General features: G+C 38.6%; 1 protein-coding gene across 1 annotated transcript in view; it reads right to left on the bottom strand.

The window, feature by feature from the left end:
- The window catches only part of igsf11 (immunoglobulin superfamily member 11), a 194016-nt gene that overhangs the window by 126796 nt on the left and 41906 nt on the right, over positions 1-25314 (bottom strand). Inside the window, exon 2 of the mRNA XM_057839955.1 lies at positions 18911-18940. Coding sequence (XP_057695938.1) covers positions 18911-18940 — 30 coding nt within the window. The remainder of the gene's footprint in view (positions 1-18910; positions 18941-25314) is intronic.

Consider the following 25314-nt stretch of genomic DNA (forward strand, 5'->3'; position numbering starts at 1 on the left):
CGAGATTTTTGTGTACCGTTACACCCCTAGTGATAACCATAGATCCTTGTTTTTCATTCATCATTGAATCTAGACACCTGTACAATATGTTCTCTACAGCAGTGTTTTTCCATCGATGTGCCGTGACGTAGTGTCTGGTGTGCCGTGAAAAATCATCCATTTTCAACATTTAGGGTTTACAATATGCAAATGTCCAGAATCTGGTGTCGGTGCTGTCCAATGGTCGGTATTCTCTTCCATAACAGTAGGTGGCTAATTACTTTGTTTAGTGATGTGTACAGGGTAGGAGTGGCATTGGGGCTCATGGTAGCAGCTCAGTAGTGAAACTATAATGGTGACAGCGATGATTAAAAAAAAAAAAAAAAAAACTTTAAAAGGACTGATTCTAACTCAGAACTGGACAAAATTCATTAGGGGAGTCTCTGACTACACTAGAATGTAAAAAAGAACTGAACATAGCGTGACTAACTTTCAACGAAGATGCAGTGATACCTACTCCAATATAGGAGCCCGGGTGTCATAAAATGTGTTTTTCTTTGTGTTTGTTTGATTCCCCTTCAATAAATGACTTTATATTTTAATATAGTCTACAGAAATTGATTTTTATATTTTTTTGCTTTGGGATTTTTTGAATGAAAAAGTGTGCCGCGGCTCAAAAAAGGCTGAAAAACACTGCTCAACAGGGCATTCAGTATATTTAGTATCTATTTATGAATCCATTCAACAAATATTTCCTAATTGAGGTCAAATTGGATGAATCACATGCTGTTCCCGTAACATTTTTCAAATGTTTAACACAACTTTTCACTGCTCGTCCTCCCAGTCCAAATGGACTAGTCATCTGTTTATGTCAACGGCAGCCAACGAGACACTTTAACAGTATTAAATTCAACATTGATTAATATTAAGGTTTCAAAGAATATAAACAAAAACGTATCGTAGAGTTTATGTAGTCAGACGTGTGAATACAAAATTATGTAGGAAGACTCAAATTGTCTGAAAACATCTTTAGTTACATGTCAACAAGAAACAGGTGATACAGATCGAAAGCGGCGGTGGTGTTGGGGTAGGTGTAATTTCGGGCAAAATGAACAAGGCTGACACAATTGGAAGACAGTTGACGGAAAGACCGGCACACACATGCCCAAGAGAATACTTTCATTGATCCATTTTCTCTAACCTACTACTTGTCCTCATCAGGGTCGCAGTTGAGCTGGAGTTTAGCTGACTGACACAAGTCAATTTCAGGGCAACTGGTCACATTTATATTCAGATCGATGAGCAATTCAGCATTTTCCATTAATCAAATATTATACTTGATTTTGGATGCATGTTTAAGCCCACAAGCCCAGCAAAAAAAATAAGCCAAGGACAGAGAAAAGATGCAAACTCTTCACAGGAAACTTCAACAAGAACTTTTAAGTAGTGAGGCAAACGTATTAAAATCCACTGCGCTACCACAAGTTTGCGTAGATTTAATCTGTTTATGGATTGAACTTCCTTTGATGTGCTAACTAAGAGGGCACTCAAGGACAGACTAAATTGAACTGGAAAACCGATCTCCCCTTACCACTCCGTGGTATGCCGTTAAATCCATGTGGTGTTTGTTTCAAATTTAAATGGATTACAAAATATTATTTCCAAATTGAACTTTATTATAAGGTAAGAACAATGGCGGACGTGTGTACTGCATGAAACTTCTTGGGAAGAGGCGAGTATGTCCAGCGCAGTTCAGTATAATGCTGTACTGACATGACCACTAGCAAGCTCATAATCACAAGTTTGTGTGTGTGGACAGCAGAGGCCGCAAGGTCAGAAAGGGAGGAGGAGAGAGTGAAATTGAGAATTGATTGACAGTCAGTCATCTGGCATGTTATTTCTGTAATGGATCGTTTTTCAATGTGACGTTGGCTAACTGCAAACCACTCTAAATCTCAGAGCAAAAGTTAAGGGCAAAGAACACAAGTCGAAAAAAACAAATGGAACCATAATTTGGATCAGTTTATGGTTTTTCACTGCATTGTGTAGAATATGGTGGCAGGCATGATGAAAGAATTGGATGATTTTGTATTTGATTCATATCAATAAGGTTAGGAGGTCAGTGTTTCCCACAGGATTTTAGGAGACTGTGGTGGGAGGGTCTCTGACCCTCGGGGTAGGGTGTGTGTGTACATTTTCAAGCCTGGTGTATCTCTTTAGGGCATTTTGAGACCACTGAATGTAATATAAATTGCTGTATGCGGTGTCGCCGGATCGCGCCAAATGCAGCAGAATGCAGCAGACAGTAACCCCGTAGCCTGGTACACCAGACTCGGTGGCAATATGATCCAATCCGCGGTAAATTCGGTTTTACATGACCAAAAACACATCGAGTTGCTAAAACCAACAGTCTGTCTCGCGCTAGCCATGTTGACTATGTTGAAATTTCTCTCGCTAGTTTCTTGTCGCTTAACCGACGTCGCGTCACCCCGTCGCTGATTGGCCCGCTCCGCTGTCTATTTGCTGCGGCTGGCTCCGCCCTGGAAATTTTTTTCTGCTTAATGGTGGCCAGACTCATACTCTCATAGCCAGGCATGCAAATGGGTCAGGGGTTAAAAAGGTGAGAAGGGTGTGGAGGAAATATGTTCCAGTACACTGTACACCCCAACAAAATATTGAGCTCTGTCGACCCACACTGTGTTTCAGCAGGGCCGTGCAGAGACCGGTGGAGGGGCGGGTGCTCGTAGATCAAAAGGGGCACTTGAACAAGTATTTAATACACCTTAAAACAACATAACTTCAATTTTAACCAGCTTTAGATAATAATTGGCTGCGACTGTGACATACTTTAATTGGGAGGGGGCAACAGTGACTAGAAATCAAAACTGTCATCAACACTTTCTGGCTGTGACACAGTCAGTCTGCCTCTTTTCTTCCTTCAACCTCTGCATCAAAACTTCCTTCTTCAACTTGTTCATCTGAGAACAAACCACATCAGATGGTCACTGAGCCACCAACAGCACAGTTTTCTTAAAACTATTATTTCATTATTATCCATACTTAACAACTCTAGCACCTAATGATTAATAAAGCAATGACATAAAAATCTTATAGAAAAATAACATTGTAATTGTGTTTATAAATGTAGTTAATACCCGACTATCCTTGCAAACTTGTTCTTACCAGGTCTGCTATTCACCCAGCTGATGAGGTATCCACTGCCTTTAGCAGCCTCATCTAACTCCTTTTTTAATCCCTCAATCTCCCTTCCCTACGACGCATGTCTATTTAATGAAATATAAATATTTAAAAAAACAAAAACAGACCCCCCGGTGGCTTTTAGTTTTAAAGCATTCTTAATTTCTTTCTCTCTCAATAACGATGGAGGTAGATTTGTGTTTTTATTATTCAATCAAAAAACAAAGTTACTTCTATCAAAAACAAAGTTGCTTCAATCAAAATACAGTATATACTTTTAATCCCCAAAAAGTCACTTCAACAAAAAAATTGTTTTTGATTGCAAAAATAAATTTGAGACAAAAAAAGCATTTGAAAACTATTTTTCTTGATTGAAACAAATTTTTCCATTGAAGTAACGTTGTTTTGCGTTTGGGCCACATTTTGGCTAGGACATTTGTGCCTTTATTATTCAATCAAATAAGTTGCTTCAAACAAAAAAATATATATAAAAAGAAAAACTTTGCACATGTGTCAATCACCGTTTACCAAAGCCTGAGAGGGTTTGAGTAGACTCACTATGAAGCATTTAATAAAGCCAAGCATTTTCTTACTACTTTATTCTTGTTTAAAAATAATTCGGTGGGGCAGTAACATGTTTAAAACTTATCATAATTCTTACATTTTGAAGTGCTTGAAAACCATTTATAAATGATACTTTGGTGAAAAAAGTGAAAAAACATGTCTTATATATATGTATATTTTTTCCAAAAAAATCTGAATAAATGCATTGAACATGCACAAAAAAATGGGGGGGCGCTACTTCGCGGTTTTCACTTATTGCGGCGGGTTCTGGTCCCCATTAACCGCGAAAAACGAGGGATCCCTGTATTTCTGAAAAGCTTTAAGAAGCAGGACTCATTCCCACCACTCGTCGGGCCGGTGTTGTGCCGACACCGGCCGTCAGCTCAAATCCAAGCCGAAAATAACGCGTCTCCGGCGGACGACGGGAGCGATGTGAGGCGCCCCCTTCATCCGAGAGCATGCCGCTTAATTTGACTCAACAGTGTGTTTCTTCGTTTATATTACCGCTAAATACACAAGCTTGACGCCAATTTAACGGGAGGGAGCTATTTTTTTTCATGGGAGATTTGGCTAGCTCTGGCAGTGTTCAACGCAAGCTGCAACGAATGGCAGTAACTTTTTTATGTCGCAAAATGTGAAAACGATTGAAACCATTACTCACCAAATTCAATCTGCTGGCAAATACAGGCAAGTGTGTATGCTGCGCTCTGGTCTGCCCCGGTGTGGATAAGGCCTGCTTTTTGTTTTCGCAGCTTTGCAATGCAACCAAAGGCTCTCCGAGCACTCCATGTACAGTAAGGAGTGCGCGCGTTTGGAATAATGGAACGCAGCTTGGGCCGATGTTTGGTTCTCGTCAGCGAAGCATCTAGAAGGATTTGCTGACGGTGTTCTTAAATGCTCAGTTTACGTACTAAGTTAATCACATGATGATAATAATAATAATAATAATTAAATAAAACCTCCCGACCCCCCCCCCCTCCTCCCAAAAAGAATTTCTCCTCGGATCTACGCAATTCACGTAGGTCGCCCTTTTTGACTTCAAAACGGCGAATTTTGCCGAAAGGTGAGAGATTTTCATGCCTGCATAGCACAGCTATGAGTCTGGTGTACCAGGCTAGTAGTCCCGTCTATGAGCGCGACCTGTTGGCGCGTGTCTGCGTGTGTGCACGCACGCGCTCTCGCTGGCGCGGGTAGTAGAGTGGAGTGGGCTACAGCTGTGTAATCGGCTGACTGACGCGTCTGATTATTATCTTTTTTTTTTTTTTTCGGCGGGGGGGGCAAACGAGAGCCCGCCACAGTCTCGTTCATTGGTGAGAAACACTGGAGGTGTTGTTATTGCGCCTTGAAGCAGAGCAGCGTGCAAAAATGTAAACCCAACTAGTTTACTGCATTTGTTGGCACTCAGCAGCAAGTACAGTGGTACCTCGACATATGATCGCTTCGACACACGATCTAATCCGACATCCGACGTAAAATTTGACTCGCTATTTGTTTCTACATCCGATGACAAGCTCGAAATAAGACGATTTATGACAGCGCCTCAGTTTCTTCGTTTCCCGCGAGACGGACGCACGGCGGATTTTCTTGTGAGCGAAATCAACATGGGGTCCAAGAAGGTTAGTGCAGGTGGTGAAACAAGGAAAAAGGTGACGTTTACCATTGAAATTAAGATAGAAATGATAGGGAAAAAATGAGCGCCCAGTGTGCATCCATGAACTGGCTCAACAATACGGCCATAGAATGTCGACGATCTTCACGGTCCTCCTCCACCAGTCTTTATAAGTTAAGGTGACAATTATTATTGTGGTAACATCGCCAAAGAAATCGCCAGCTTCGTCAGGTTTTTAATCCTTTATTTCAGAGCCTGTGCAACAAAACACGCCTACTGTCCGCGGCAGCTGACGCTAACAACAGAACATGAAAAATTAAAATAAAAACTCTAATGCACCTCTCTCACTCTGTCACGTCAACTACGCAGTGAGTTCAGGTACACCTCGCAAAACACATCCGCCTCATTAGAACTAGATTTGTTACATTATTACAGCTATTTTTATTATTGTTATTATATTGTTATTCCGATGTTTATTTATAATTTGTTTGTTTTGCTCTGTGTAATTGCTATTTGCAATAGTGCCAGCAGTATTTATTAAGGATTTAGTGTAGGTTAGGGCTGTGGAACGAATTAATGGAATTATAATGTATTCTTATGGGAAAATCCTGCTCGACATGCGACCATTTCGATTTACAAACAAGGTCCTGGAATGAATTAACTTCATATGTAGAGGTTGCACTGTGCTGTCATTTCTGGACTATAAACCGACATTTTTTTTCTCGATTTGAACCCTGCGGTTTTAATAATGGCGCGGCTCAGTTATGGATTTTTGAGTGGGACAAACAAGATTCATGCCTTCTCTTTAAAAAAAAAAAAAAGAAAAGTTGTCATTTCATTACTCTCCACAGCCTGGCAAATCATGTTGATGTTACCACTTTGGGTACATTCGAAGTCTCGACCGACTAGCGCGAGTTTTCCATTATGACAACACTCACTCATTCCCCAATACACAACTAGTGTTGTGTTCCAGAGGCTAAGTTTGTAAAAAGCCAAGTTTTTTCCATGTTCATGCACACTTCTTGTCAAGAGAAGACCCCGGGGATTTTATAAAAGAACAGGGGTTCATCTGATGCGCCACTACAAAAACATGGTGGCACAGAATGAAGGGATCACAAGTTTATATTCCTTTCCGGCATTGGCAAGTGGGATTTAGTGTCTTAAATAGTAGGCTGTAGATATATAGTCATTAAGTTGTTCTTTTTTAATGTTATTTTGTTCTTGTTTGCAATGTCATATGATTTTGTTGCCTGGTTACAGTTTACAGCTGACAGCTTGGTTCTTAACATAAGATTAGTTGGTGCAGGCCCTGCTGTAGTAAAAATGTTTTACATTTTGCAAAATCCTTAAATAAATGTTGAATAACTAACCATATATTGACGTTGCCTTATTTTAATAGATCACTATCATTTTTATATTAAAATGATCTGTTTTACTTTAATCATCAATGGCAAAATCCCCTGGTGTGTTTTCCCCAATGAGACAAGGGCACACACTGTTAATCAATGAGGCTATGTGATTGTTCACAAGGATGCACCACATTCTTAACTGAATTAACATCTTTCATTCAAAAGTATTACTGTCATCATCTTGCTTTAAACCTTATGCTAAGAAGAAACTGGCACAACTCTCCCAGTTCTCCTTTAACCATCTTACAATACAATCTGGATTAGAAAAAAATCATACTTTCAGTTTCCTGCAACTTCGAATTTCTGACTTTCTCAATAAAGTATGCTGAATTTTGGATGTGTGGAGGTGTTTTTCCAACCAAGGGTGCTCAAATTTGGGCAATGTTGTTAATCTTACCTTTAAAAAGCAATTAATTACAGTTACAAATTACTTCTCCCAAAAAGTAATTGAGTTGGTAACGCCCCAATGTAAGAGTGATTAGTTACTTGGCAAAGTAACTGGCATTACTTTTCATGTTTTACACATTATTACATGATCTATAATGTCTTTCACATCAAATATGTTTGTATTAACGGATTAAATTGAACTGCCCCCCCCCCCAAAAAAATAATAATAATAACATAGGTCACACTATGTGAAGTTTAAAGGGTTTTTAAGACAATAGGCCCTAGCCCAATTCTTTACCCTAAACTTAACTAGACACAGGGGTATTGCGATAACTAGAGTGTAACCTTTAGTATGTTTGGAAGTCATTTAATATTGTGACTCAACCGTTTAAGTTGTAAAATTTATCATTGCATTAGTTCCCTTCTGCCTACTTTCAACATGTGAATGTTTGAACACTGTTTCATCATTTAAAGTTAGATTCAAATGAAGATTTTGCCAATTTAGGAGTATTTTAGATAAAAAGTTAGGTTTGCTAGGAAGGTTCGCTACAACAGAGCCTTCCTGAGAAGTCTACTGCTTTAAGATGGCGGCTGTTTACTAATGCCGGAGAGTCTGTCATTTCGCATCTAGTTTTCTATACTAGTACATGTGCTAACGCTGCCGAGTTTGTCATTTCGCATTTGTTGTTTGTACATGTAATATCTACCGTAGCATCATGTGGGCATAGTTTGTAGGCTGTCGGCTGCAGTCAGGTATTAATGGAGCCACCTAGCATCGTGTTTGCAACATTCAACCAAATTGCAGTAACACACTAATGCACACCTCAGTAACGGTAACGGCGTTGCAAAGATGAGAAAAGTAATTAATTAGATTACTCACTACTTAAAAAAAGATAACCCCGTTATTAACAACACTGGATTTTGGCCACATAATTTCATTGAACAAAAACAACCTGTGTCAACAGTACCAACTTATGAAATGTACTGTCCCAATTAGACTCAAAGATCGGGCCTACTCAAATGAGAGGCTAAATGTCTTCTAAGATCCCCAGATCAGTCCAGTTCCAGTTGGTTCAATGCCCAAAGAATGCCCAAGTAAACTTTAAAGCAGTGGTTCTTAACCTGGGTTCTATCAAACCCCAGGGGTTCAGTGATTCAGTGTAAGGGGTTCAGTAAAGGTTTAGACACGCAGGACCCTTTTTTTGGATGTTGACTAAATCTAGGCAAAGTGGCATTTTAGACCAGGTTTTGGACTAGTTAGTCCATAATACAGTACACAGGCTTTATTCCAGTTTTTTCAACTGCTAGTCCTCTATCTGATGAAAGGAGAAGCTGGTTTGCTCAGTGGAAGGTTCACTCTCACTTGGTATGAAGAAATACAACAGAGGTATGAGTAACGTGCACTGCGCTGACATAAAAAAACAACATTTGCGTCACAATTTACGCTGTGAAAATAGTATGCGATAGAATGAGAATGTCGACATGAAAACAAAAATTAAAACTGTGTGAAATGAATTCAGTTTGATTTCATTTTCCAATGTGAAAAGCAAATCAAAAGGCAAAATGATTTGTTGAAAATTCACAGTTTATTGGATTGGTGAAAAGATTCATGTTTTATTGTTTCATGTTGTATTTTTTTTAACGTAATGACTTTGTTTACAAATTTGGCGATCATTTTGTGTGTGGGGGTTTTTCATTACATTTGATATTATTTCAGATGTAAAAATGACAGAAACTGCACGATTGAGGTTAATGCAACCCAGCAGGTTTGATATTGAACAATATAACATATATTCTAAGAGCATAGATTTGCATAGGGACATAACACTACCAACTTTTCAGGATGTTCAAATTGTCCCCAACAACTTTTAATCAACCTTATTTGCATTATATAATGAGTTCAGTTGGATTGTCTTCCCATATTATGTATGGATTGAACAGATAGAATAGACCCTACCATTATTAAGTGAATTATTTTCATTATGTTCAGACTTACATGCCGCCCCCTTCGAAGAGAAAGGATATTAGAAGTTTTTTTTTCGGCAGCAGCAGTCACTTTAAGTAATGTAAAAAGACCTGACCTGCATCAGAGTTAGCATAACATTAAACTGTGTGAACTTGCTAACCTGTAAATCTCAGTAGAAAGCTGCTTAGAGAGAAGCGTCCTCCTGTATGTGTTTTCTACTGTTAAAGTTAATTCAACTGTGCATTTATTAATTAATCATACAAACATCATATATATATATATATATATATATATATATATATATATATATATATATATATATATATATATATATATATTTTTTTTTTTTTTTTTTTTTTTTGCAGTATATGCAGACCCCTCCACCCCCCATAATTTTTTTTTTTTTTTTTTTTAAACACACACACAAAGCCAAAACAACTGTAAATGCCCTTTATAGCATCCCTACCAATGTTGAGACCTAACCTACGCCCTTGATATATTCCTCCAAATTTGAATGAAAAATTCTAAGATATGTGCATCGGGCCAATCTTGGTTTAGTGGTCTGATGATGCTGGAGCCATAAGGTGAAAACATACATTTTGGACTGTTTAAAAACATTCAGTCTAAATGAGAAGAAATTAGAATGGAAATTCACTTAGGTTTTAGCTTTCTAGCTCAGATATATCGATTAGGAATTTGAAAAAAAAAAAAAAAGGAAACGATTTTTCTAATTCCAAAGGGTTCGGTTAATGCGCGTGTGAAACTCATGGGGTTCGGTACCTTTAGCAAGGTTAAGAACCACTGCTTTAAAGGCAGGTATGTGATTTGGATCTACAGAAATAGCAGTAATCATACACTTGAACTTTCTTTGGCAGTTTGTTCATTTCAATTTCAACCCGATATTTTTTCAGAAGCGTCTATTTCCTAATCCCTTCTTTTATACAGTGCTCATATAAAATAAGAACAATCTCCCTATTATTACGCCTCCTTACCCCCTGCTGCTCTATCTCCCTCCTAATTTCCCCACCCAACCATTGTCCTCAGATCATGGTATTTGAACTCTCATTACAGGGGTGGTAATAGACTTTTAGCGACAAGATCCTCTTTATTACCCGTCAACTGTGGACTACATTTCTAAGATGATTAGCCTCAGCTGTCTATTCAGCATTTCAATTATGAACACTTGGAAGAGTAAAGCAGACTATGCCTCATTTTACATCACTGACAGCGAGCACGTCATTATGTTCAAATACGCTAATCTCTGAAAACCACTGAAGGAGCCTTGGAATATAGGAGTTGCAAAGTAATGACATCGCAGCAACGTGGGACTCTGAGGCAAATGGCAAAAGTGCCTATTAACAGCCATTCACAGCAGTTCAGACCAGCAGAGACCTGCAGTTTTTGCATAAATAGAACAGCTGGCAATCATGTGAAGAAATGAGGCAAAGGACAGGGACCATGAGGCTCATTGCTGCTCGCGTATGCCGCTCTGTGCATGATCCATGATACAAGGTTTATCATGTCATTATCATATCAGGCAAAATATGGCAATCCCATGGTATTATCAGTATCTGTGTGAAGTCTCCTGCTTTATCAAATGCCCAGCAAGCACAGGTGCTACCGTGTTATGTCAGTCTGTTTCTGTCTGACTATTTTCCTACACTCACTAATCCATTCTTTTATTGGTAAGCCAGCTGCTGAACATGGCTGACGTCATGGAGATGATGATGTCATTATCGTCTGTATTTTGGCCATCACCACAGCGGATGTCCCATTTTTCTGAAACCCAGCTATAGTTGACATTTTGATGTAGACTTTCAGTAATAGAGACCCAACATTTGCCATGCAAGAAAAGATTTTGGAAAAAATAAAATAAAATCCCCCACGCTTGTGCATATCCAGCACAAGGCTTGGAATAGCTTTTTTTTTTTTTTCTGCGGGGCAATTTAACTTCGCAATGACTTCATTTGAGAAACAACTTTCCAATTTTGATCATCATTTTTAGATCAATGCTAAGGAGCTGAATCAAAGGTACTATTTCATAGATAAAAATACAATCATAAAATGAGTGAGTTGAAAGTACAGTTGCAGCTACAGTATCTCATTTTAATATTGACATGTCCAACTAAAAATTCTATTGAGTAATTCAGGCTTCTACTAGAATATATTTTTGCTTTGTTAAAGAGCAGTTAAGAATGACAAATGGGGGGGGGGGGGTCTCTTATTAGCATACAACAACATCGCAATATTTGGCTAATTTACATAATAAATCATTTTATTTTTCAAGATTTTTACTAAATTATATGGAAACGTACTGGATTTTCTTGTTCAAAACCATTTTCAGTGGGGCAGTTTAAGCACAAATTTAAGTTTTAACTTAGCATTTTTTAAATCCAAAATATAAGGCGTTAGTTTTTAAAAGTCTTTATACAACTAGAAGTTTTGGAAGTGTTCAAACTAAAATATAATAAATATGTCCTTCATTTGACATCAACCAAACATCTCTCTGTTTGGGCAGATGACCCATTTTCCTCCTAGCTCCTCTTTGACAATTTTTGCAACATTTTTTCTCCCACATGACTCAAAATTTACCAACTGAAAGTAATACACCAGCACTATGTCACACAATTCTCACGTCTACACAGACTGACTGACCTCTTCTAGGAGAGGTGTGGCTCAGTGACAGCGTACCGTAGTTGTTTCCCAATCAGGTGGTTGTGGGTTAAATTTCCCACCCTGGCTACTGTGTCTAAGTAACCATGAGAAAGATACTGAACCCCACATTGCCCCTGATGCTGTCATCATTAGGTAATTGATGATATAGTGTTGAAGTGCTTTGAGTGCCTTGAAGGTGGAGAGGTGCTATAAAAGTATGAGTTCATTTCATCCAGCTTTAAAACACCCTGTTGTTGTTATTATGATTGCGAAAAGGAACATGCTGTACTTATAACTATTGTATTGATAAACAAGCGCAAATTACACATGAGTCATATTGAATTTAGCAGGGCTAACATTATTTCTTTAAGGTACATTAAGTTCACCATATCCAAGGTCTATAGGGCTTTATAATATGCTTCTTGGCAGAGAGCAGGTCCATGTTACATCAATTACATGTCACGGCGCTCGCCTTGCATTTCAGTCTGACATTTGCTGTCTGTGTTTTTTCTTCTTCATCAACCAAATATCCTGCTACTTCTGGCGTGTAATTGTGCTGTGATACATCGATGCTCGCTCACAGTTTTGTAATGTAATGTGTTCATATGCAGGGGAAAATGCAAGTTTTATTTCACAAACTGTAATACGAAGCCACTTATAGGAACCTTCTATACAATAAAATGGTCAATGCAGTGTTAGAACTGCATTACGCAAATACGTACGTCGTTATGCATGTGATCATGTGTTTACGTGTATTCTTGATAGGGGTGGGAACCTCTACGTACATCACGATCAGTGTTGTCAGTAACGCGTAACGCGTTACTGTAATCTGATTACTTTCGTTCAGTAACGAGTAATCTAACGCGTTCATTTTTCGAAGCCAGTAGTCTGATTAAAGTTTGTTTCCTTAGTGTCTGTGCGTTACTATTTTGTTTTTTCCTCATGATGTATGTAGAATAAAGAATACTGTAGTCATGTACGAAGAGAATCTGAATAGAAAATATTGCTCTTGAGTTTGGCAGTGACATCGGATGTCAGGTTTTCTCATCGGGGGAAAAAAAAAACGGGTCACTTGTATTACCATGCTATGAGCGCTGTTGGCGGCCAACAAACAACTGGCTACCTCTCAGGATGCTAACAGTGGAAGACGTAGGAGAAGAACCACAAACGGCTGCATTTGCTTCTTGGACATACAGACATGACTTCACATTTCTCTCCAATAAAGATGACCAAAAATATCTCCGTGCGTCGCAAACTTTGGGCTGGCTGAAAAGGGCAGTCGACCGCTAATAACTCTACATCTAATTCAAGGAACCACTTGGAATTACAGCACAACGTGACAAAAATCGAAACAAAGCCATCAGGTAACGAGACAGCCAGCACTTTTGCAGTTTGTAACCAGCCTTTACGTACATTTTATAGTTATAGTTTGTAACCATAGGCGGAGTGTGACTTTGTGTGTGTGTGTGTGTGTGGGGGGGGGGGGGGGGGGGTAGACAAAAGAGCGAGTCAAAAGCCAAAAGTTTGGACACGCCTCATCATTTGTGCTTTTTATGTATTTTCACTACTATTGTAAATTCTCACTGAAAATATCAAAACTATGAATCAACATGAGGAATTATGTACTTGAAAACAGGTTTTATATTCTACATTCTTCAAAGTATCCACCCTTGAGGTGTCTCCAAACTTTTGGCCTATACTGCATGCAGTATGAAATACTTTGTAGGATTCTTGTTCATTTCATTTGTTTTTGTTGTTTGTTTTATGCTTTACAACGTTTATAGACAGCATTTTAATGGCTAAGTCTTTATTTTAAAGGGGGAGTTCACAATTTTTGACATTAGGCTTAATCTTCGAGTTAGCAAGGGTTTAATTAGTCGTTGGAGTTGTTTTGAACAAATTCCGCGCAGTTTGTCAGTTATTTGTTAGTTTCAAGGCTCCGGAGTGGCTGAGCTAGCGCAAGTCAATGATGGTTGAAATCAACTCCATCGACTAACTAAACCCCTGCTGACTCGAAGATAAAGCCTTATCTGAAAAATTCAATTACATGTGATGAAATTTTTCTGTTGAGGCAGCAAAGGGAGAAAAATTGGGAAAAGTAACTGACAAATTGGTTATGAAGTAACTACATTACTTTTTTGCGGAGTAATCAGTAATTAAATTACTTTTTCAAGTAATCTTTGACACGATACAATACAATTTGAATATAAGGCTCACGAAACTATGGTCCCACTATATGCCAATACAACAATTATCGATACATTTGTCAGGAAATTTTACAATATTTATTTTACAATTTTTTTAATTTTACAATATTTTACTATACAAGTAATAAAGAGAAAAACAAACTCCTTTCATCCCTCTGCTGTGAATTGAAGTAGGTTTATCACTAGTAGACGTCCAATGAATTAAAAAAAAAACTGCACATCTCTGGCTGTCAATAGCAACCAATGGATTTAATTTTGGGGCATTTCAGGTCATTTGCTGTTGATTTTCAGTCACTTCCTGTTGATTTTTGGGCATTTCTAGGTCACCTGCTAATGATTTTGGTGCAATAGCGTACAACACGAATGCTATTTTTAGACCGCAAGTCTGCGTGACGTCACCATCAACCATAAACCGGAAGGGGGTCAACATAGAAGCGCACCCGCATACAACCAATGCTAGTACTGCTTGTTTTCTGCCGGTAATCTTCACAAAAGAACGTGCAGAGTAAATACTGCTGCTATGGAGCTTGTAGAAAAGACTCTAGACATTACGACAGTCCACATATGAAGAATGTTTTCTTCATATGTTTCCTGAACCCAAAAAATCAAAGGGAAAAAATGTGAACAATGGATCAACTTGTGAGGACGTCCAAAAGACCAGTTTAATGCCAGCAAGGTGAAGCCATTCACCTTCATATGCAGTAAACATTTTGTTGGGGGCCATGGTCCTACAGATCGACAATTCTAATCCATTGCCTGCCCCAGAAAAGTAAGCCATTTTAAAGTGCCTGTGACACGAAAAAGCATGTTTATTTCATAATACACGCGGTATTTTATGCTCCTGAATGATATGGACCGCTTGGATGTGTGTGGAGGCGATCGCTATATTTATTTAGTTTTTTGAATCCCGCGCCAGGAAAATGAGTGACTTCCGGCTTCGGTCTTGCATTGAGGAGGAGGGCGCTGTGACGTGTACGGTAGAAGACGTCCTCTTCACTATACAGCGTACTGTTGTGTATGGGGACGAATGATTCAGCTGATTTTGCGGATTAATACGTTTATTTTTTGCATCACGCCAGCCAAACGGCTGCAGAAAAATAATTCTGTATGAGGGAGAGGCGTATGCGCCTTTTTGGAGTTTCAAAAGGTTCCCATTCACCGTGGATATTTACTGTGGGACCATTGGACTTACGAGGATGTGAGTAAACATCTTGTTTTGTATTATGTCAAATACGAATACAGCGATTACAAAGTAAACACTACAAACTTCCTTTAAATGAAGGACTACTTACGTTTGATCATTGATAGGCATGTAAAAAGCTGTCCTAATGGTCATTAGCAGCAGCCCGTTAGCTGCACAACAACTCCAGCCACCCTCCTCCGGGGAACGAACTGTAAATTGCTCTCCGCCGGGCGGTTTGCCGATCCGCGACGACAATAGACAACCGGGTCGTCATGTCAAATAATCCAGGATAGTTATGTGTGATTTTCCGCTTTGAAGACTTTGAAACATCACTCGGTTCGGGTTAGCATGTCGGCTAGCTGTCACGCCTTCTGGTTTGTTTACATTCTCCGAAGCCGGGGAAGGGAAATGACATATGTCCGATTTAGGTGTCATAAAATATAGTTCGGGAGGTGCGACAGTAAAGGTGAAGTCGACAGTTTTGACCATTATGGAGTAATTTTGCCATGTCGTCCTGAATAAATGCATTTTTATTATTTCATATTCCATTCAGCACAAGACTGTTATTTGTCATGACCATGCCATTTATTTAGCAATTGGGGAAAATACTTGGATAAAACGAATATCCTGTAAAAATATTGAAGTAAAGAGACAGAAACAATGACATTTTGCCGCTCTCTTCTTCGCGTTTTCCTCATTGTGAATAGTTCCCCCTCGACGGGCTGACTGGTCCTTCTCAAGCCATTTATATAGCTATTGGGGAAAAATACTTGGATAAAAAGAATATCCTGTAAAAATATTGAAGTAAAGAGACAGAAACAATGACATTTTGCTGCTCTCTTCGTCGCGTTTTCCTCATTGTGAATAGTTCCCCCTCGACGGGCTGACTGGTCCTTCTCAAGCCATTTATATAGCTATTGCGGAAAAATACTTGGATAAAAAGAATATCCTGTAAAAATATTGAAGTAAAGAGACAGAAACAATGACATTTTGCTGCTCTCTTCGTCGCGTTTTCCTCGTTCTGAATAGTTCTCCCTCGACGGGCTGACTGGTCCTTCTCAAGCCATTTATATTGCTATTGGGGAAAAATACTTGGATAAAAAGAATATCCTGTAAAAATATTGGAGTAGAGAGACTGAAACAATGACATTTGGCGGCTTTCTTCGTCGCGTTTTCCTCGTTCTGAATAATTCCCCCTCAATGGGCTGAATAGTAAAATCGATGAGACCAGTCTACCGCTGACGTCATCCACCTGTTGGGGGCGCTAAAGCCCTATAATGGTAGGCGTGGCTAACTAGCACATTAAAAGGCTAATTTCTCGTCATCTGTGCTTTGCTAAATTGTTGTATATAGTCGAATCGTCTCAAAATATGATTCTAATTCACATAATAATGCCATTTAAGACTTTTTTCTCGTGTCGTATGCTCTTTAATACTTTTACTTACTGTATTTTTACTATGCGTCGCACCTAAGTATACTGAAAGTCGCATGTTTTGGGGGAAATTTATTTGATAGAATCCAGCACCAAGAACAGACATGTCATCTTGAAAGGCAATTTAAAATACAATAGAGAACAACAGTCTGAATAGGTGTACGGTATGCTAACATTACATGACGCTAGAAGTTAGATCGGATATAAAAAATCCAGCCCGACCGGTTTTTGCGTGTCTGTTCTAACAGGTGGATAGTGGATTTGACATTTATTTTAATCACCTCAAATTGGTAGGAAAAAAATGAAAGTTTCCTCAATGTTTAAATAGTTTACATATTTTTATGATCATTATAAATGCATTTACACAACGAAATAACGCTGGAAAAGTTTGTTAAATATATTTCTCATATGAGACCAAAGCGCCACATTCGTTTACATTCAGCGAAGCCAACACAGGTTTCCTAAAGCATCTTCAACAATCAATTTTAATCCTTTCCATATCCCACTCCTACCGCATTTGCTTGCTTTTAAATTCCCCTGTCTTTAGTTTGTTTTTCACTTCTATAGCTGCTCCATATCGTAAAGGAAATACCAGGATGCTCGTGGATGGCGCCAGGGTGCAGGAGGGGAAAATTGAGAAGAACGCTACTGGGTTCATGTGTGCAGGCATGCACAGCACCCTCTCTGTTTTATCCAAATTATTTATTTTATTTAACATCCATACATCATTTTAGTATGAATATATGAATATATATTTATTTTTTAAAAAGTTAGCGAGAGAGAAGTCGGCCCGACCTGACCGTAAATAATCACACATAAATCGCTCCAGAGTATAAGATGTTGCCAAACTATGAAAAAACGTATAGTCCGAAAAATACTGTATTTTTTTATGTTCGCGCATCTTTACCAGCAAACATCTCGTTCGTACACTATTTCGTACACTATTTACATGCATCTAGCACGAACGCGAGTTTGAACCCCCCTAGAAACAGTTGCTAACGTCATGAATATTAATGAGCAAAGGTGACGTGTTACGTGCAGTATGATATTATGGGTCACTTCCTGTTGATTTTGGGTCACAGAACAGGACGTGACCTGGGAATCTCCCCAAATTAATAGACAGTGAGTCAGACTCAACAGGAAGTGACCTGCAAATGCCACATAAATTGGAAGGACTGCATGCGAATGCTCTGGTTCCGATTGAAGGACATTCATCCGCCCCCTTTTTTGTTTGTTTTTTAACAGTGACACCTTTTTAAAAAGAAATCTCGATTCTTGGCAGGAGCACATCGATAATCTTTTGGGATTCAAAGTATCACGATATATCACCATTTCGATATTTTCCTCACACAAGGTAATGAACTCCAAATTGCTCTTGCTGCTGTCATAAGTACAAGATTAACTTGTTATTGTGAGTGTGGGGGGCTGGTGATGGTTGTTATCAGTAAACCTACTTAAAATGCTCCATAATAGAATTATACTCTATAATTGATTTGCTAGTACTACTATTACAAAAAAAAAAAAAAAAAAAAAAAAACAGGAGGTGGGTAAAGTATATTTTGGGGAATCTGTGATTCTGTTTTAAGAGTTTAGAAGACTTGGAGTACATGTTGCCATGATGTAGATGTGGTTTGGATGGATGGAAGACTCCATAAGATGCAAGAGTGAACTTTCGTTTGAAGGTACAGTTCCATTCAGCAGTATCCCAATAGTGCAATTCATTCCTGATAAGTACTTTTTCTGGGAATAAGCACGTCTCCGAATGTGTACAGAAGGATTTTCCTAGTTGATATCGTCTGTTAGAAACAAAGATTAGGTTTTGACCTGCTGTGGCAAATGTTTGTGTGCGTGTATAGATGAAAAGGATAAAGGGGATGTGCAGAGAAGCAACATGTGTGATGACACCCAGAAGGCTAGAAGTAAAGCAGCAAGGGCATCATCAAGAAAAATTGATGGAGAGGAGAAAAGCAGAAATGCTAGAGAGCTGTCAAGTTGAGACTGAGCAGAATAGAGTGGAGGAATTACGTCAAATTGAGAGCCATAGTTTATAATGAGAGAAGTAAGCTGCCCAAAAGAGGAATTGGTTGAGAAAATGAACAGTAAAGAATATAAAGAACAAGTTGCAGAGCACATATTAAACGTAGTAAAAAGACAGCAGATGGTGGGGATTATTACAGACTAAAATACTCTGGGCCCTACAGAGGGAAGGCCGCAGACGTTAAACCAGTAGCTTCAATCTGCCATAAAATGAGCAGCAGGTTCACCATTGCCATAAGAACAAAATGGAAAAGCGAAAAACTATTGAATGCAAACTGTGTTACCTTTTCCAGTGAGTGTGTCAAATCTTGAACCTGTAAAATGAGAAGATAAAAATGGATCATTCAATTGTTCCAACATACACCAGTCATCCACATAGCGGAGATCAATGCTCAGTCCTGACTGGCCTTTTGACAGATGTATGTATTTAGCAATATTTTTTTATATACAGTGGGGCAAATAAGTATTTAGTCAACCACTAATTGTGCAAGTTCTCCCACTTGAAAATATTAGAGAGGTCTGTAATTGTCAACATGGGTAAACCTCAACCATGAGAGACAGAATGTGGAAAAAAAAAAACAGAAAATCACATTGTTTGATTTTTTAAATAATCTATTTGCAAATCATGGTGGAAAATAAGTATTTGGTCTATACCAAAAGTTCATCTCAATACTTTGTTATGTACCCTTTGTTGGCAATAACGGAGGTCAAACGTTTTCTGTAACTCTTCACAAGCGTTTCACACACTGTTGCTGGTATTTTGGCCCATTCCTCCATGCAGATCTCTAGAGAAGTGACGTTTTGGGGCTGTCGTTGGGCAACACGGACTTTCAACTCCCTCCTCACCCCGTGGCGTCAAAATGATAACAAGAACGGGGAGCAAAAATCCCAGAACCACACGGGGTGACCTAGTGGATGACCTACAGAGAGCTGGGACCACAGTAACAAAGGCTACTATCAGTAACTCAATGCGCCGCCACGGACTCAAATCCTGCACTGCCAGACGTGTCCCCCTGCTGAAGAAAGTACACGTCCAGGCCCGTCTGCGGTTCGCTAGAGAGCATTTGGATGATCCAGAAGAGGACTGGGAGAATGTGTTATGGTCAGTTGAAACCAAAATAGAACTTTTTGGTAGAAACACAGGTTCTCTTGTTTGGAGGAAAAAGAATACTGAATTGCACCATACCCACTGTGAAGCATGGGGGTGGAAACATCATGCTTTGGGGCCGTTTTTCTGCAAAGGGACCAGGACAACTGATCTGTGTAAAGAAAAGAATTAATGGGGCCATGTATCGAGAGATTTTGAGTGAAAATCTCCTTCCACCAGCAAGGGCATTGAAGATGAGACGTGGCTGGGTCTTTCAGCATGACATTGATCCCAAACACACAGCCAGGGCAACAAAGCAGTGGCTTCATAAGAAGCATTTCAAGGTCCTGGAGTGGCGTAGCCAGTCTCCAGGTCTCAACCCCATAGAAAATCTGCGGAGGGAGTTGAAAGTCTGTGTTTCCCAACGACAGCCCCAAAACATCACTGCTCTAAAGGAGATCTGCATGGAAGAATGGGCCAAAATACCAGCAACAGTGTGTGAAAAACTTGTGAAGAGTTACAGAAAACGTTTGTCCTCCGTTATTGCCAACAAAGGGTACATAACAAAGTATTGAGATGAACTTTTGGTATTGACCAAATACCATTTTTCCACCATGATTTGCAAATAAATTCTTTAAAAATCAAAGAATTTGATTTTCTGTTGTTTTTTTTTCCACATTCTGTCTCTCATGGTTGAGGTTTAACCATGTTGACAATTCAGGCCTCTCTAATATTTTCAAGTGGGAGAACTTGCACAATTAGTAGTTGACTAAATACTTATTTGCCCCACTGTATCTATGGGTGTAATGTGAAGTAGTTTATTTTTAATTTGATGACGTTAAGTAAGGAAGGAACACGCGATGGTTGAGACCAATGAGTGAATACTATATATGCATATAAATTAACATAAACTAGCTGCTGAGATCTGCCATGCTGATAGTCAATTAAATAGCTGTCAAAAACATGAACTACTGCCTCGGAGAACTTGCAAGTGCTTGGATACTGTCAGCAGCCTTCGCTATTGCTTTTCTGTAATTGCCTATTGAGCCATGTCATTCATGACTTTTTTTGTTCATGTTTCTTGTAATTGTTCATTATTCAAGCCCGGGCGCTTTTCTTTTCATAAATGATCATATTTTAGGATGATGATTTAACATGAACAAAATAATATGGAGCAACTAGCATGTACTGTACGTTACCATCCAGCCAACGTATACATTTCTAAGTGGTTTATTTCATTATTAAGTATTAGGGATGTCCCGATCAGTGTTGTTAATAACGGCGTTAGATTATAATGGCGTTACTAACGGCGTTATTTTCTTCAGTAGTGAGTAATCTAATTAATTACTTTTCTCATCTTGGCAACACCGTTGGCGTTACCGTTACTGAAACGGGAAAGGCGTGCGTTACTATGCATTATGATGTTGGTTGACTGACGTGAGAAAAGTCTGAAAAAGACGGACTCACGGAGACGAGAGAGCAGAGCAGGAGTTGGGAGGAGGCAAGGGAGTGTGACACCGTTGCAAACGCGATGCTACTATGCTAGGTGGCTCCAATAATACCTGATTATAGCCGATAGCCTACAAACTACGCCCACATGATGCTTCTGTAGATATTACATATATACAGAACTAGATGCAAATGACAGACACAGCGGCATTAGCAACATGTATAATAAAGAACTAGATGCGTTAGTAAACAACCGGCATCTTAAAGCAGTAGACTTCTCAGGAAGGCTCTGTTGTAGAGAACCTTCCTAGCAAACTTAAGTAACTTTTTATCTAAAATGCTCCTAAAATCGGCAAAACATAACTTAAATCTATATTTAAATGATGAAACAGTTTTAAAACTTACACGTCGAAAATAGACAGAAGGGAACTAATGCAATAACAGGAGCAATTTTAACAACTTTAACAGTTCATTCACAACATTAAATGACTTAAAGGTTATTATGTAGTTATCGCAATATCCGCTATACCTCTGTGTCTAGTGAGGTTTAGGGTAAAGAATTGGGCTATTGTCCCAAAAACTCTTTAAACTTTACATTGTGTGACCTGTTTTTTTTTCTAACCCAAACCCTTTTTTTTCCAAGTAACTAATTACTCTTACATTCAGGTAACTGAGTTACTAGCGCAATTACTTTTTGGGAGAAGTAATTTGTAACTGTAATTAATATTAAGAACACTGGTCCCGATCCAATCATGTGATCGGAAATCTGGCCTATTACACCATTTTTCATTGGATCGGAATCGAGTGAAAAGGATCGTGTTTTTACTTTTTAATTTTAAAAAACATATTTATGTTTTTCTGGTTCATGCTCGTACAGCCTCTCAACCTCCTTCCTGCTGTTTTTCTTGGTCTCCAGTGCAGCTATCGTTTGGTACTTAAAGTTATAGATGATTGACAGGTTTGTAGCTTTGATCTGGCCAGAGTATTCTTGGTAGCTCTACGATCAAAGGCACAAATGTGTTAATCATCGTTAAGTGTGCTGTTGCAGCGTGAGTGAATTTGAGGCATCTTACTCAATGAAGCATTTAATAAAGACAAGCATTTTTCTACGTTATTGTTGTGTAGTTCTAGGGTCATGGGTTCAATCCCGGCTCCAGCCTTCTTGTGTGGAGTTTGCATGTTCGTGCCTGCATGGGTTTTCTCCGGGTTCCTGCCACATCCCAAAAAAATGTGAATGGTATGCTATTGAACATTCCACATTGTCCATAAGTGTGATTGTGTGCGTGAATGTTTGTGTGTCTATATGTGCCCTGCGACGGGCTGGCAACCTGTTAAGGGTGTACCCCGCCTTCTGCCTGGAGTTAGCTGTAATAGGCTCCAGCACCCCGCAGCCCTTGCGAGGATAAGCGGTTTAGAAGATGAATGAATTATATGAATGTTATGGAGAGTGATTAAAAGTATGGCATTAAATGTGATACAATGAAAAATGTGGGCGCGCCGACATTTTGTGGTGGCGCAACTTACGAAAAAAAGTTAAGCGCACCAGTGCAACCAATGAAAATAGTAATTGTGGGGCCTTTCCGGCATATATTGCAATGATACGTTTTTCCAATATCGTTAAGGCCTAGTTTATATAATTTTTGTTTACTTTTTAAGGGCTAAAAAGTAACAAAATAATCCAGAAATAGCCAAAGGAAGCAAAAATATACATATGTTCTATACTCTGCAACATTCCAGGAAAAAGTGGAAGAGGAAGTACTGTCATCCTCTTCTTCTCGAGTCACTACGTATCATCAGATGCTTCCAGTCCATGCAAAAATATGCATTCGGGACATCCCTATTAAGTATTGTATCACGCAATTATTTAAAATGACTTTCCATGAGCAGGTCAATGTAATGTCCTCTGAAGTGATGGAAACAGTTGTGTGTTTCTATACGATATTGACTACTTATGTCCTGACAGAGGACAGTTAATCAAATCCTTTACTGGCAATCAGCAGAGAGTAATTATTGTGGATGAATGAATGCCTATTCAGGAATCGTACTATTGGAATTGAAAATGTCATTTTGTCGCACAAAGTTTTATTTCAACCATCAAAGTGCTCTGGCTGCAATTTACACAACCTATTGCATAGTACCCTTTATATGATAACCTTGGGGTTAAAAGACAGTTTCACCCTCAACATGTTTTTAGTGACTCATGATTAAATAACCCTTTCTTTCATAATGTATTCAAATAGCACCTAGATGTACTACCACAAATGTGTGCCCTTGGAATAGAATAGAATAGAATAGAATAGAATAGAATAGAATAGAATAGAATAGAATAGAATAGAATAGAATAGAATAGAATAGAATAGAATAGAATAGAATAGATTTATTGTCATTGCAATATTAAGATACAATATTGTGTTGTTTCTCTGTGCAAAAATAAAATAATCATGATGATTGTCATTGTACTATTAAGATACAATATTGTGTTGCTTCTCTGTGCAAAAATAAAATAGTCATTATATTGTAAAGAAGGAAACACACATTATTATACAAGTTAAAAAGTAATTGAAAAGGTAGATTACGGTAAGCTACTTTGATAATAAAGTGCCCAGTTGTGTAAAGTGCACAGGCTGCTAATATCATCATTAATGGTGCTGTCATTAAAATTGGCAGCAATCAACCATTTGACCTTTCACTTTCAGATGTACCAATTTGTGTGTATGTGTGTGTGTTGGGGGTGCTGACAGCAATGTGGATGGACCAGCGTAATAAAATAGTCTGTTGATGCAGTTATTGGAAAATTCTTATGCAGCGTATCGTATATTAAGTACCTTGATCTAGCCAGGGTCATCCGCGTACTTGATGTTTTGCAAGCAATGTTAATTATGACACAACAATATTCTGTACATTGGTTGGTCACAATATTAAATATGCTTAAAAAATATCCAAAGTAGGAGAAAGTGGGGTGATAAACCTAGGTTGAGCAATTCATTCTTTTTCTACCAGGCAATTCAAAAGGATAAGTCTTTTGTACAGTGGTAGAAAACTAATGACTATGTATTTCGCGATTTAATTTAAAGATAAGCACACAGACAACAAAAAATAAACTTATTTTTCGTTTGGCTTTGCCATACTTTAGGAGACACCTTCAACTTTGTGAAGGTGACTACTCAAAATACAATAGCCCTGGAAAAAAAGGCCCTGATGTTGAATACAAATGGATAAACATTAAAATGTATTTTAGGGGAGAGTCATTCCTCTTTTTCATCCCAAGATAAGTGGCCAGTATTCACCAAACCATTTTCTATATTGCTTGTCATCATTAGTGTCACAAGTGAGAATGATCATATCGCAGATGTCTTTGGGCGAGAGCAGAGGCACGGCCTGGACTGGTAAGGAGAGAACAGCAAAACTCCATCATCAAAACTTGAATCCCAAAACCTATGAACTGTAAGGCTCATATGCAACTCACTCATCATCAGACACAAGTGGTGCCTCATTGAGTTATACTCAAGCGAACACTATTTTGAATGGTCAATTCACAAAATTCCCTTCACAAATAGCAAATCAATCAGTCACTCCGCAGTAACGGACTAGAATAATCATTCTCCTTATTTTCTTCGCTGAGTGGTGAAAGAGCAGAGGTGTGACCACTGATCTTGCTGCCATCACTAGTCTACTCCTCACAACACCTGATAAATGCACGACTTACCGATAAGTCATTCCAAAGTTAGGTTCAGAAAGGAGCAACCATTCCGCCAGTAGTTAACCATACCCAACTTGATTTGAAAAGGTCTACGAGTTAGATAAAAGGCTCAATGGGAAAATAACTGAAGGAAAACAAGCCATGCAGCATTTTAAGAGTTGCAATTGTAAACCATAATGAGTTAATATTGTGCACTTCATAATTGTTTAGAGCGCAAATGAAGGAAAAATACAAACCATCCCAAACATAACCGAAAATGATAGAGGAATGGAAGTAAGGCTCTGTAGTCCACGAATGCAGATTTGTCACATCAGAATTCCCACACTAACCTTTTTAAATAATGTAGCATATTGAATAGATGTCATTCAAGTATTACAAATAAAAGAAACAACAGTTAACATTTATGCCACTATTTTCCATTTAGTATTTCTCTTCATGTTAAACTGAGTGAT

This window comes from Corythoichthys intestinalis, chromosome 6, assembly GCF_030265065.1.
Source record: "Corythoichthys intestinalis isolate RoL2023-P3 chromosome 6, ASM3026506v1, whole genome shotgun sequence".
NCBI lineage: Eukaryota > Metazoa > Chordata > Actinopteri > Syngnathiformes > Syngnathidae > Corythoichthys > Corythoichthys intestinalis.